The sequence below is a fragment of the Anarhichas minor genome, unplaced genomic scaffold (genome assembly GCF_050575085.1).
Source record: "Anarhichas minor isolate MPS153535 unplaced genomic scaffold, ASM5057508v1 ptg000136l, whole genome shotgun sequence".
Classification (NCBI taxonomy): domain Eukaryota; kingdom Metazoa; phylum Chordata; class Actinopteri; order Perciformes; family Anarhichadidae; genus Anarhichas; species Anarhichas minor.
Window position 1 is genome coordinate 11007336 of NW_027466582.1, and position 14091 is coordinate 11021426.

A 14091-nucleotide genomic window follows, 5' to 3' on the forward strand; every position below is an offset into this window, starting at 1 on the left:
AGGCTGGCACGTGGCAAGAGGAGGAGGGAAGGATGGATCTTCAAACCGATGTAAGAGCTTCCCCCCAGGGAAGCTGGCGTCGGACGCAAGGCCTCATGGGCCGTTGACCTACTGTCTCTGTGATTTATGGCGGCTGGGGGCCTCCGGCCACTGCAGACTCCTTTCCTCTCTCTCCTCCGCTTCCCTTCACACACACTGCAGGATTGCAAGGAGCCACACACACTGCACCACCGTCTGCAGGAGTATCCGAAGAGGAATTCCTCGCACATGCTGAGCTGCAGCACGGGCGCGCATACAACTCCTGCTTCCTGCGCCGTCTCGTACAGAAATAAAGCCCTCCATAAACATTTCTACACTGCAGTGCCGTGTCCCGCAATCCCATCGCATGTGCATTAGACCGAGCCGGCTCCAAGAGTATTCTCCGTTTGACTGTGTGTGGATGACTATCAGTCATGGCGTGTCAGCCGTAGAGCCGTTGGTTCTAGCTGCATGCTCGGGGGGGCCGAGGCGGATCAATGGAAGTGCGTTGAGTAACGAGGTGATGTTCCTGTTTTCACATGATCTGAGAGCAATCAGCAGCCAGCATCTCTCCACTGACTCCACACACTGCTCTGCTTCTACATTGCAATAAGCGTCCTCCTCTATGGACTATTAGTGCAGCGACTTATAGTGCTGTTCTAATATTAGACACACGAGTCAGACATTTGCTCCTCTGCACACCAGAGCTGTCAGACCAACTTAAATACATTTCTTTTTTTCCTCCAGCCGTAAAGGTTTGGAGAGGACACGGTGCCGTCTTCACCTTCTGGACTATTTTTTTTTGCTTTTAAAAGCTGGGAACTGAGAGTGAGAGCAAGCAGGTGCCCTCGCCATGGTGTTGCCACCCCCAGACAAACGCCACGTGTGCCTGACCACCATCGTCATCATGACCAGCATGGCCTTCATGGACGCCTACCTGGTGGAGCAGAACCAGGGTCCCAGAAAGATCGGTGTGTGTATTATAGTGCTGGTAGGGGACGTATGCTTCCTCATAGTGCTGCGATACGTGGCAGTGTGGGTCGGCGCCGAGGTGCGCACCGCCCGGCGAGGATACGCCATGATCCTCTGGTTTCTGTACATCTTTGTCCTGGAGATCAAGCTCTACTTTGTCTTCCAGAATTGCAAGGCAGACAGGAAGAGTTTGGAGACGGTGGCCCGGAAGGCTTTGACGTTGTTACTATCTGTATGTGTGCCAGGCTTATACTTGGTTCTCGTGGCTCTGGATAGTATGGAATACGTGAGAACTTTCCGTAAGAAGGAGGACATGAGGAGTCGTCTATTCTGGGTGGCTCTGGACCTGCTGGACCTGCTGGACATCCAAGCCAACCTGTGGGAGCCCCAGCGGACAGGCCTGCCCATCTGGGCCGAGGGCCTGATGTTCTTCTACTGCTACATCCTGCTGCTCATCCTGCCCTGCGTGTCGCTCAGCGAGATCAGCATGCAAGGGGAGCACATGTCGCCCCAGAAGATGATGCTGTACCCGGTTCTGAGCTTGGTCACCATAAACGTGGTGACCATCCTCATACGAGGCGTGAACATGGTGCTGTTTCAGGACAGCCGCGTCTCCACCATCTTCGTCGGAAAGAACGTGGTCGCGATCGCCACCAAGGCGTCCACCTTCCTGGAGTACCGCAGGCAGGTGAAGGAGTTCCCCCACCCGCAGAACGCCATGGCACTAGAGCTGCAGCAGAACAGCCACACGCAGCCGCTGCCCAACGCCACTAGTTTGCCACACGAACCTTCGCCGGTACAGGATGTCATTGACACATGACCAGCCAGCGGTGGACTGAGCGCCATTAGAGACTGACTGCTTTTTATGAAAGCTCCAGCAGTGGAGGTAGATCGAGAAATCAGCTGCATGACAGGATGATACTCGGCACTTGTCAAGCCCACATGAACTGCTGTGAAACCATAAAAGAGATTTTCAGCATCACCTGCCTGTCAGAACATACTGTAAACCTACACTTGACTCTGAGTGCAGCGTGCAGACTTTGAAATCGAGTCAAAAAGGTTTTTAATTGTGCCATTGTGTTTTTAATTGTTTCAGAAGTTTTAAAAGTTCAAACTTTTATTAGAGACAATCTCCACAGTGCAAAGCCCGGTGACATTATGTTGTGTAAATACGGACAGTTGGTCCCGCCTCGGTGAGCATCTTGTATTTTTTAAAAAGGTCACTTTTTTTTTTTTTCAACAGTGCATCTGTGGCATTTCCTTTCAATTCCAGCACCAAAGGACGGACCACTCAGCGTGACGCTCTGATGGAGAGGAGATGCGGAGAGTGACACGGGTCAGTCATGGGCGGCTATCTGTGCTGCGCTAGAGCAAGGTCGGTGGCAGACGAATGCTTTCTCCTCCTGTGTTTGGTTCCGCTGAGAAAAGAGCTCTGTGGAAGCCGGTCAGTGTGACACTTTACGGCCAAAGGTCTGATTAAAGCACCAGAGCTCAGCACTATACCTCCCACTGCAGGCATCCGAGCGTGGGCGGTATAGTGCCGAGCTGTCTACGTGCACACGCACACCAGTCTGCAGAGTATGTGTGCACGGCAAGCGTACATGTCCATGTTCACCACAGGAGGTGCGGGTTATTTGAAATTGTTTTGGAACAGATGTGAGTGGTTGATGTGTGTGATGAATAGCAAATGAGACAAAATATGTAGTGACGTCAGAAAAAAAAAAGAAGTTATAATATGATGGGGGTAAGATATGTTTAGTTTTCCTGTACTGTACATTCCTCTAAAACTAGCTGAAGCCTTGAAGTCAGAGAATGCAGAGAGTCTACAGGGAGCGCCTCACTGAAGAATTGACAAAAGATAAAGCATAAATACTATAACATACAGACAGAAAATACTTTTTCTGATGTTATTCAGTTAATTATTATTATTATTATGATTATGATTATTATGTACATTCTTTCCTTGTTGGAGGCCAATGATGTTTTAATAAAAGTATGTATAAAAGAATAATGATGAGAGCTTGGTTTCTTTTTCCAAATTGTTTTTAGTAAGTATCTAATATTCTTAGCCAAATGAAAGGTTCTCTATACCACATTCAGAGCATTTATTTAGCAGCAAGAGAATAGTTGCTATGTAGAGATAAAGTAGAGCAATGTCTGCTTGAGTAGAGAAGGAAGTCACTTTCCTCTGTGTGTTGTAATCAGAGCTTCTCTACTTTGTTGGACAGCCACGCAAATGTGATAAAAAAATGTATAAACCTTTTTCTTTCATAATTTCTCCCCTTGTTCTTCCCAGCACTCTTTATTGTTTCCATAGAGAGTTTCGTTGACTGAAGTGCTGTGGTGGGAGATGGAGAAGTCAGCCACACGAGGACAGTCTGTCACTTTACTGTCGTAAGGTTACCTGCTGATCTCAGCTTACAGAGACACACTCCATCAGCGTTAACCGTCGGCTGCAGAGTGTTTTTTTTTTACTTTTCAAGCAAAATATAGGGCATTTTTTTAAAAGATCATTCTGATTTCACTCATGGGTCTCAAAATTGTTCAAAGCTGTCTATTTGAACACTTGGAGCAAAATCAGACTGACTGGACTGCAAAGACCAGAGCAAATTCAGTCATAATATGATTGACAAAGGTACAGGATATTATATGACTGCATTGCATTTTTACCATTAAAGCTATTATTAATTTAAGCTCTCCTAATTTGCAGGGGTAAAGCCACACTACAGACAGAGTAATGACACAAGTACGTTTGCTCACTTCACCGCCAATTATGCTCAGCAAAGCAAAGACAGCTATTCCAACAGCTTAATATTATTGTAATTAAAAAATGTGCTTAGTTGGCAAATTGCCTCAAGACCCAAGTTGCAGTATATTTGCAAAATATGCTAAACACACAGAGAGGAAGACTCAAAAAGCTACAGCACTGCAAGAAACTAAGTATGCACAATGAAGTGGTCACGCCCCATGATATTGTTGCTTCAAGCTCATCAAACAACCGGTCGTTTAAACTGACTGAGCAGGATCAGTTTGGGGCTTACAGTATCTGCACAAACTGCCAGTCTCCTCTCTTGGAATCTACATTGTAAAAAGATATAAAATGTTCTTGCTGGTGGTGCAGTGTTAAGTATTTCTGAGGCATGTCTCTCCGGGCACATCCAGTTCATCCTGGTTGTCTGTTTTTCAGTTCAGCTCCTGTCTGACAGTAACTCTGCACCATGAGGCCTAATAACTGACATATGAAATAACTAACAACAGCTGAGAGTGACACAACACAATAAATAGATTATTATTTCTAGATAATTCCTGAATTCGGGCTGTTCAGGATCATTCCGGTTCATGGTTTTTGGCCGTGATTCCTGTCGGTAATTATACACATTGTACTCACCAAGTGATTTTTTTTTTAGATCTTGCAACATGGTGACATCACTAAAAAGAGATCACAGCAAAAAAAAACATGTGGTCAGACGATCATGCAGCTTTCAAACCAAAGCCACAGACAGACTAAAGCCAAGAAAACAACGACGAACGGTAAAAATATGTCTTTTAACATCAGAAGTGCAACACTAAGCAGAGCATTGACATTGTTTCCAAACTTGTACTGGCCTGATTTTATGCCAGGTTTTGTGGCAAAAGTTCAATTTAATTAAACTTTGACCCCAAATGTGCTGATCCGCATGTCCAGTGAAATTCTGGCGTGGACTTTATGACAAGAGATAATTCTACTGTTGAGAATAATTAATTCTGTACATCTCCGAATTCCTGGAGTAGTTGAACTTTTCTCCGATCCTACCGGGACGTGAGGAAAAAGGAGGACGGGGATACCGGGAGAGAAATTTAACAAAGGGATTAATATTTACATACGGATGTAGTCTGTAGCATCCTATAGCTGCTGTGTAGGATTATGTGCCGCACTTCATTCTTCGCACTACCTCATGTAAACTATTCCCACTCTCAGACAGTCCATTGTGTTAAACATCCATCATAGTCTACAGACCACTGGTTCAACCTTGACCAACCACACTAACCGTAGCACAAGCGCATGTTTTTTCCTGTGCAATGAAAGATTTTTCCTGACATTTTGGTTGCAATCACTTTCAGTTTTTACCTCCAAATAAAGTGGTCCACACTTTGTATTTTGGCTTGTTTGCAACCAGCTTGATCATCTGAAGACATTTGTTTCTTTTGTTGTGGACATGTTGCCATATTATCAGATATCAGCAATTACTTAAATGAGTATTTCTCATAACCAATAGAAACAATGGACAAAACTGCAACATAAGACCCACGTTCCTTGACATTTGACAGAAGTGTCAGTCAGTCTCAAACCCATCACTGTCACATCATTACATAATATGCTGTTGGACTAAAAGGATGCCATCAGTTGCTGTTTGCTTTGTTTCACATTAATACACATTGATATTGCATTACACTGGTTGCTGTCAATCATCCGCCACCCACCGGAAGTGATATCATCAACTGTCCCCCATTAAATAGTCCTTCAAAATCTTGTCACCTTGGCTTGCACACTTTGTTGTCATATCCAGGTCTCTATATTTAGAGTAGACTTGTTAGCGAGGACAGCTAAAGTTAATGACACCGTGCAACATAAACAAGTAGATTGTTTTTAAAAAATCTAATTACACACCTCGTGAACCACAAAATGATTTCTTCAACGTAAAAAGGCTGTAAGTCTAAATGTTGAAATGACGCCGGTATTATCTTGAACTCTGACAGAGCTAAATGCAGCATTGCGAGGTGACAAAACGTCTGAGATAGTGGAGTTTAAGTATGGCCTGGTTGGCTCTCTGCTGCAACTCACATTATTAAATCTCTCTTAGGCTGTCGAAACAGTAGACTCAGCAAAATGTACATTTATAAAGAATGGGAATGGGAATGGAGAACCAGGTCCGGTATTTAATTGAAACTGTTTCCCCAGTATGAATAAGAGCCACAGAACCAGTCCTTGGTACTATTTAGAGCCTTTATGTCCGTGACTGAGACCAAATCTTTGCTGTGGTCTGGATCACGGCTCATTGCTAGGCTTTGAGCATAATGCCACGATTGTTTGAATGAATCTTGCCGGCGCAAGTGGTTGAAGGGGAGAAAGTAAATGGCAAACTTGGGACTAGAATAAATTACCTGTGGCTGCCTCTGGAACAGATCACCTTTCCAGAGACCCTCTGAGAGAGAGAGTCATCCATAAATCACCAGGCACGTGCATCAGGAATGTAATTGTGCTCTCTCCATATGTAATAACTCGGTAAAGGCGCCTTTTTCTCTCCCGGCCTCTGATTTACTGTGTATCTATGACTTCCTGAAGCACTTAGTCTCTGCTAAATTAAATCAGAAGCAATCGGATGAGGGAGCCGTTTCCAGATTTAAAGACTCTCTCTTGACCACCTTTGGATTTGCTGACTTGTAGGCTTTTGTCCATTTAGCTGCTCTCTTTGCTTCACACAAGTTGGTTCTCACGCCTTAATAGTTTTATTGGCTACACACGCAGCTTCACCCTGCACTACCCCCTGCTCACTGTAATCTATGTGAAAATAATTGTCTGACTGTGCCTCTATCATAAAACCGCAACACATTTATTGCCCAATGAAAGCTTGGTCAACGAACAATAAACGTCTTGCCAAAAGTTAGTAGGCCTAATGATGACATTTCTGCAGCCATAAATAGTTGCATATTCTAAGCTCTCCATGATAATTTGTGCAGTCTTACTCCAGGTCAGGGGTTTTAAAGTCTGACACTGTGGGTCTAGAAGACCCAACATCAAACAGGAAGTATAATCACGCCACGGTGAGAGAGAGAGCTGTCGACAACATATTTTTAAAGGCTTAATTTGTTTTACATTTTGTCAAATAAGCGCCATTAGAAGTATGCCAAATCAGCTATTAGCAGTTTCTGATTGCAATTTCCCCACGGATAAGCAGACAGCTATCACTGGATTACTTCGATACTGAATACAACTTAAAAGCGTGATAAATCTCAGGCAAGTTCCATAATTACAAGGAGCGTCTTTTTTATGATTTGTTATCGGATTTATCGACTTTAATATTTATATGTATGTGTGTAACACTATTAATCACACCTAGTTCTTACTTAAAGCTAAAGTATATGCAAACAAAAACACAAGAAAAAATGAGTAGTAGTGTTAAAAGTGAAATATAATTAAATGAATACTGATTGTTTGCCTTACAGAAATATTTCAAAACATCCAAATGCGATCAACAACTTAACTGTCAAGAAAGAAAAACGACACAGCAAAACACACCCACGATTAGGCCCAGGAAATAGTAACGATTTCATTTTAATCATCCTTTGACAGCTTTATCTTTTAAATGTTATTCACTAATTGAGGAAACTTCCCATTTTAATTATGGATAACAATACAATGAATTATAATCCTGCTTTCCCCTGAATACCAAGCAATGCATCTGAGTCAGTTTAACTGTTTTAATTTAAAATTAGATTTGATTCTGAGTGTGAATCTATATTTCATGCTACAATAAATGCAAACCCTGGACTCTCTCCGACACAAATTTGTTTCTCGTAATGATGGACGTCTGTGGATTAGCCGAACAAAAGTCCACAGCACTCAGTGATCTATGGCACACTATCCTAACTATAACCTTGATGAAAGGACTCGTTGCATGACTCACCATTACTTGAGTTTTCCAGATGGTCTTATCAAAACTATATCAGTCTCCATTGCACACTGTTACCTTCAACGGGGCTGACTACTTAATATTCATACATAGCTAGATAAGAAGGTATTGTGTTATCTTCATGAAGTGTACAGCGTGTGCAGAATGGATTAATCACTGAGCCACAATGCACGCGGGAACAGGCTGTGGGGGGACTGCCATAAACAGATAAGCATAAATGAAAGCTGAGCGGGCATCCTGGTCCAGCGTCCTGCTGTTAGATGTGAAAAAAAAGCTGACCGTCCTCTGAGTTTATGACTTGATTTCTGTGCTATTTAAAAAAAGTGGCTTCGTTATTGGCTGAGTTGCTAAAGAAAAAGGCCTACAACAGCCAGCGACCACGGGTTACAGCTCTGATAATGTCATTGTCCTCATCATTATTCAGTTTATTATAATTCTATCTTGTTATAAAGTTGGTTTAAATACCAGGGAAAGGTCACATGGTGGTAATGGAGAAAGATGTGTGCCACTTACGGAGTGTGGACTGTTAGCTTACAGACTTTAAATCGACTCAGCCAGTGGATTTTTGAACAAAAAGAAGACAGGTGAGACACTACTGGAAAAGAGTATCTGGGTGTCAAAAGAAATCCAATATAAAGAAGCAGCTTAACGAGATCATTACGGTTCACAAAATTGCCTTTAAAGTGTTATTGATATGCTGTGTCCGTTTGAATGCTGTACTTTGAAAAGCATCATGAACTAAATGGTCACAACAATCTAAAAAGAAAGAGTAATTCTAGTTGTGGGTTCTGCTCCAGAGGAACTATCCAATTCAAAATCCCATTGACACTTGTAATAAAATGAATTACTAAAAGTCCAGCACAACAACATACCATCCACGGTTATTCAAATTTGAATGTGAATCACTCATTTTGTCCTAAGAATTTTGACATTTCTGGAATCACCGTTTTTGATCATTAACTATTGGGTCAATTTACTTCTTAAATCACTCTGTGGTTGAACTGACCACCTTATACCGACAATTGCAATCTGTGATAAGCGTTGGCAAGGAGACGTTGCTTCATTTTTAAGGGGCTACAAGTCAAACAGGATTGGGAACGTCTGCTTTTACAAACACTATTTCCCAGACCTTCGGGGGTTAAACGTCAGAAAGGGAGAGAGAAAACTTTTGTAGACGAGAGATTAGAGCCGTTCTAAAGAAATCCTAAATACTTTCTGTCAACAGTTGTTATCAAGATTTTTTTTTTTAAGTAAAAAATATTCACGTCGAGGTCTACGGATTATCTTCAGCAACCGGGACATTGTTTCTGGGAAGAGATTTCTTTTAATGTTGTTTTTGTCATTCCTGTGAGCCCCACAATACAATTCAATTTACTTCCATTGAATTTATATGAGGCCGAATATATATGAGACAATATCTCAAAACCCAAACTGTCCCCATGGATAAACAAATAAATATAGTAAATGTTTGTTTTTATCATTTGAACTAACTCGTTAAAACAAAAAAAGCACAGTCAGAGCTCACCATCGAAAGCCAAACAAACCAGTAGTTAAGAAAACAGGGGCGACCCAAAACACCTTGTGTTCAGCAGCACGGGATGCCTTCACGTGGGACTGCAGCAAGCAGCAGCAACCCAGTTTGTTCACCATCCATCATTGCAGCACAGCAATTTACCCAAACTGCAGAGTGGAGTCAGAAAAATACTGGCAAGGCACAAACAAGGAAAGAAAATGTCCCCAAACTGTAACTGCAGGGGCGGAGGGTGAACAGATAAACAACTTTCCAAAGCAGGATTACGGTGCTGTATATGTGGAGGCCGGGATGCGTGGGCCTTGTCTCTAAATGTGGCACAGCAAATGGTGGAGGGGAACTAAGCCGGCGGTCACGGGAGACACGCAGTAGCTGCCCAAACGGGCTTGTTAGGGGGCAGAGAAGGAACTCATCAGTGCACAAGATCAGGGCTGACAGGGATGCTTGTTAACTGCAGCACGGTAGTCAAGGCGGTGGGGTCATTAGGGAGAAGCCCCAGTAGCCGGCTCGTGCCATGCTGGTCTCACCAGATGGCCGCCTTGTCTGCTGGCTGATGAAGAATGTGGACATCCATCATCAACAAATGATTCGCAGTATGTTTTATGTGCAGGGAATCATACAGAACACACTCATATTCCAGTCATGGTTTGACTTTGCCACATTTTGATATTTGAAACTTCATCACAGACTGCCAGTCTTATTCACTTGGGTAAAAGGAGCTCCATTTTTCATGTCATACTGAGCCAGTTACAAAGTTTCTCTGTGACATTGAATCCTGTTGCAACACTGCCCCCTGCTGGTGCTGAAAATACAAAAGAAAAATCTAGATTGATGGAGACAAGATGCAATCAAAACATGAATGTTCCCATCACTCGCCTCTCAATGGACTCTTCACATGTTGCCTGCCGTCACCATAAATAACAAATTGTTTGCAATCACCCTGTCAGTGCTCTTCAACTTGATTATCACACAAGACAAGTTTCCAGTAAGGACCAATAAATTATTATTCATCATTCACTCGGGGAGAAATACAAGCTGTTGCAATAGGACTCATTCATTCAGGTATTCTTTTCAGGGACGCTTCAACCAAACCGCAGGTGATTTATTTGCTATCTAATCTCACACATATCCCACAAATTAAAAGTATTGTTGCAATGTATTACTTTAAGCCTTGACCGAGTGTGAATACTTGAGTGTGATTGGAAGATGCAGGAACTTTAATTAAAAATCAGTGAGTTTTTGTACAGAAGAACAGCACAGCCAGCAGCGTGAAAAAAAAAGAAAGGACGCAATCAAACCAGGGTGATATGGACAGAATATATTAGAGTTTCTGAGGGGACAAACTACTTTTCTTGGACTTCAATCTCTGCTGGTGCAACGGAGTAGCCGTAAGGAGTACATGGAACTCATTAACTTTACCTTAAGGGTTATTTTACCATGAAATATTACACATTTTAAACTGCTCAGATCGAAACTGTGAAAGCTGCACCGTGTCATTTGGCTCCGAGTCAGCATATCTGAAGTTTTCCTCCAGTGTTGTGACTTTCTTAGTCAATTACAATAGATTACAGAAAAGACTGTTTTTAGTACACAGTATTGTTGGGAGGTCATTGTTCTAAAATCATAAATTAGCAACAGGAGAGATCATTTTCAACAAAGCAGAACATCCAACTAAAATGTTACTAAAGGGAGGCTCCTTACATATTAAACTCGGTTTATACATCATGTGGAACACTTTACAGGTTGTCCAAACAGTTTTATGAGGTCTTCTGTGACTCTGGAAGGAGCTTTCTAAGGTTGCATTATGGGAAATGTAGGATGTAGTGTTTTTGGACAAAAAACTAAAAGTCAGGGCATAAATTACACTTAAAGTACTCAGACAAAAATCAGGTTTTTTTAATTAGAAATCTGAAAAGTATCTACTAACTTCAGCTGTGAAATACATTTAGTGGGGTAGACCATGTGGTGTACAAGTATCAAATGGAAACACTCACAGAAGTACAGCACTTCCTCTATTGATTTCATCTAAAATATGGGTTAAAAATAGTCAGAGTGCCCTTTTAAACCTAAAACCAGTGCATGCTGGGAAAAACAAAAAACGGCAGATATATGTACAAATGGCTTCATTTAATTTATGTATTTCACAAACGATCCAAGAACTTATGAGACAAATGTACATGAATTATTTTAGCCATTTTATTTTTTTTCTTCACATTATTGCTTTACAGTAAAATGCATTGGTTGGATATGTCCAGTATAGCAAGACAATACATTCATATAAGTTACACAGATGTCCTCAGTAATGTTTTATAGTAACTAACTTTACATTAAATATATTTTTTTTATCATGTATTATTCTTGACAAACAAACTCCCACATCACATTGAGCTCACAGTGCATCAGGTCGCATTCAATCAAGAAATACATACCGGTCCTCTCTCATGTTCAATTGGCATTTCTAAAGTGTGTGTCCTAAAGTATGTGTGCTTATTTTGTACACATGATTTCCATACAATCTGTATTGATGCAGAGTAATGACAAGTATGGCATTGGCATTTGATTTCAACACTTTTTCCCCCCTCTTTCAAAAAGAAAGACTTAACAAAGATGCGAGTCAGACAACCGGTGAGAACATGTGTCAAGATCAGGACACGATGCTGTGTGTTACTGCTCAAATCTGGCAACCAGGACGTGACCACACAGAGCAACAAAAATATACACACGAAAGAAAAAAAAAAAGAAAAAAAAAAGAAAAAAAAAAAGAACCTCAACACTGCACATTCTGAATCAACTCAAGTACAGTACAGACGTGCCTTCCCAACAAAAAGCATCCAAAAAATTAGGTCCTGTATGTACAGAAGACTCACTGAAAGGATTTAGGGGGTAGGAAAGGAGGCGTACAAGGACGTCAGTGGGCCGTGTGGAGGAGTCTGTAGGCCCTGTGTGGTCACCTCCTGACCTTAAAGTCCTCCTTAAAGTCTGCTCCCATCCATGTTCTTTGAAAAGCGACAACGGCCCCAGGGCGGTGGAGGCAAATCATCCATTCCCTGCTGCCCCTCTGCTCCTTCAGCTCGGGTTGGTGGAGAGTTAATGCCCTTGTGCAAGTAGGAACAAGAGTGGAGAAAGAGGGGAAAGAAAGGAGAGCATGTAGGACATCCCTCAAAGCCACCGTTCCAGAAAAGGTCCACCCTTTGGGCTCAGTTCTTCAGTCATCACAAACACAAACACACACACACACACACACACACACACACCTGTGAGCTCACACATCAAGTACTACGAGACAAACCGACGTCACATCTCCACAGGACCCCCCGTCTTTATATGGCAGCCTTGCAGGAGCCTTCTGTCACATAGAATTCTTTAAATTGAGATTGCATATACAAGTGCCTGCTGCCAAAGCAGAGGAATATTTCTCCACACTTAAAAACACTCACCCCCCCCGCCCTCCCCCATGCACTTTTGTAAGTCTCTGCACCTCACTTGCGGCCTCCTCGCGGGCATTTTTTGCATGACGTCAAAATGTCTGGATTGCAGTGTAGCTCGTAGCTGCCGATTTTTGTAAAGTGGGTTGGGCGGTTTTCCATGGAGACGCCCAGAAGCCCTCAGCCTTTTGCTGTGCTGTGGAGGAGCTGCATTTAATGTCCTAGCATGCACTGCAGACAGAGGCGGGTGTGCTCATGATGTTAACGAGGTTCCAATCAAACTGTCCGAGAGTTGAGAGCCCAGTGTGGGAAATGTAGCGTGGGCCCATACTGAGCGCACACACACACACAATTGTTCTCTCTCTCTCTCACACACACACTCTCTCACACACACACACACACACACACACACACATATATACACTGAAAACACACACGCACAGAAGGAAGCACTAGTTGATTCAGAATGAGAGGACGGCTGTTAAAGTGCAATATCTACATGTAACTCAAAATCAAGAGACCATCATCATCGCCATCTGCTGGAGTTGTCCATCTCTGAGTTTCCCTGATAACCGTCGGCTGTGGTTGGCACCCCCACCCTGGGTAGAGGGGCTGCGGTACCCCCTACTGGCCAGGGGGGTGTTATAGCAGACAGTCAGTGTTGAGAACCGCCTGGTTTCTTTGCATTTTCTTTAAAACAACCATCTCCATGCTGCTGCCGTCTAAAGACGACAACAAGTCACCTGACGATGACAGACATACAATGCGTCCCACAGATCTAGAGCCAGTTTTTTTTTTTTTTTCTAAAGTTGTGCAGAGGGAAAAGTGGACTGACCCATCGCTGAAAGAAAAACGAATGCTGGAGTAGAGTCGCAACCACCAGCCAGATACCCCTCCGAGTGGCAAAATCTCCTTACAGCACAAAGCAAGAAAAGCATTTCCATGTGCAATTTGTTTCAGTGAAAAAAAAAAAAAACAGGCAATGTCCTACATTTGCAACAAGCTCTCCTCTGTATTTCATACTAGACAAAACCTTTGCTTGAAAAAAATGAATAGAAAAAAAAAAAAGTGTTTACATGTTTACATTGTGCAGTGCTGCATATGCATAACACCCTCACAGTCATCTGATCTGGACCGTGGTACAACTCGACACAAAAGTGTCCTGACAAAACGTCTTTTTTGTTTAGTTTAGTTTTTTTAAGAAAACACAGCAGAATTGATCAAGCAGGTGAGGGTGGAGGAGAGTTGCGGAGGGTGAGTTCAGTGAAGAGCTAACAGTATCTGCTCCCTGATGCCAAAGGCCATGCTCGGGGAGTGGGGGGGGGGGGGGGTCCAGGCTGGAGGAGGGGAGCTGCCAAGGACAAAGCCCTCCTCCATGGGGTCAAGAGGGAAAGGAGAGTGTATTTCTTTCTTTGGGTGCTGGAGGAACTGTAATTATTTTCAGGCGTGAGTTCATGGAGAGTTATCTCTATGT

The 14091-nt window shown here is 42.8% G+C and overlaps 1 protein-coding gene across 1 annotated transcript; it reads left to right on the forward strand.

Moving 5' to 3' along the window:
* Positions 1 to 871: 871 nt before the first annotated feature.
* tmem121ab (transmembrane protein 121Ab) lies at positions 872 to 1810 on the forward strand. The gene has a single exon (XM_076084853.1). The coding sequence runs from the start codon at positions 872 to 874 to the stop codon at positions 1808 to 1810; it is 939 nt and encodes a 312-aa protein (XP_075940968.1).
* The last annotated feature ends 12281 nt before the right edge of the window (positions 1811 to 14091 follow it).

What these genes read in the sequence shown, in the direction of transcription:
- tmem121ab (XM_076084853.1), top strand. Translation starts at nt 872, where the DNA reads ATGGTGTTGCCACCCCCAGACAAACGCCACGTGTGCCTGACCACCATC.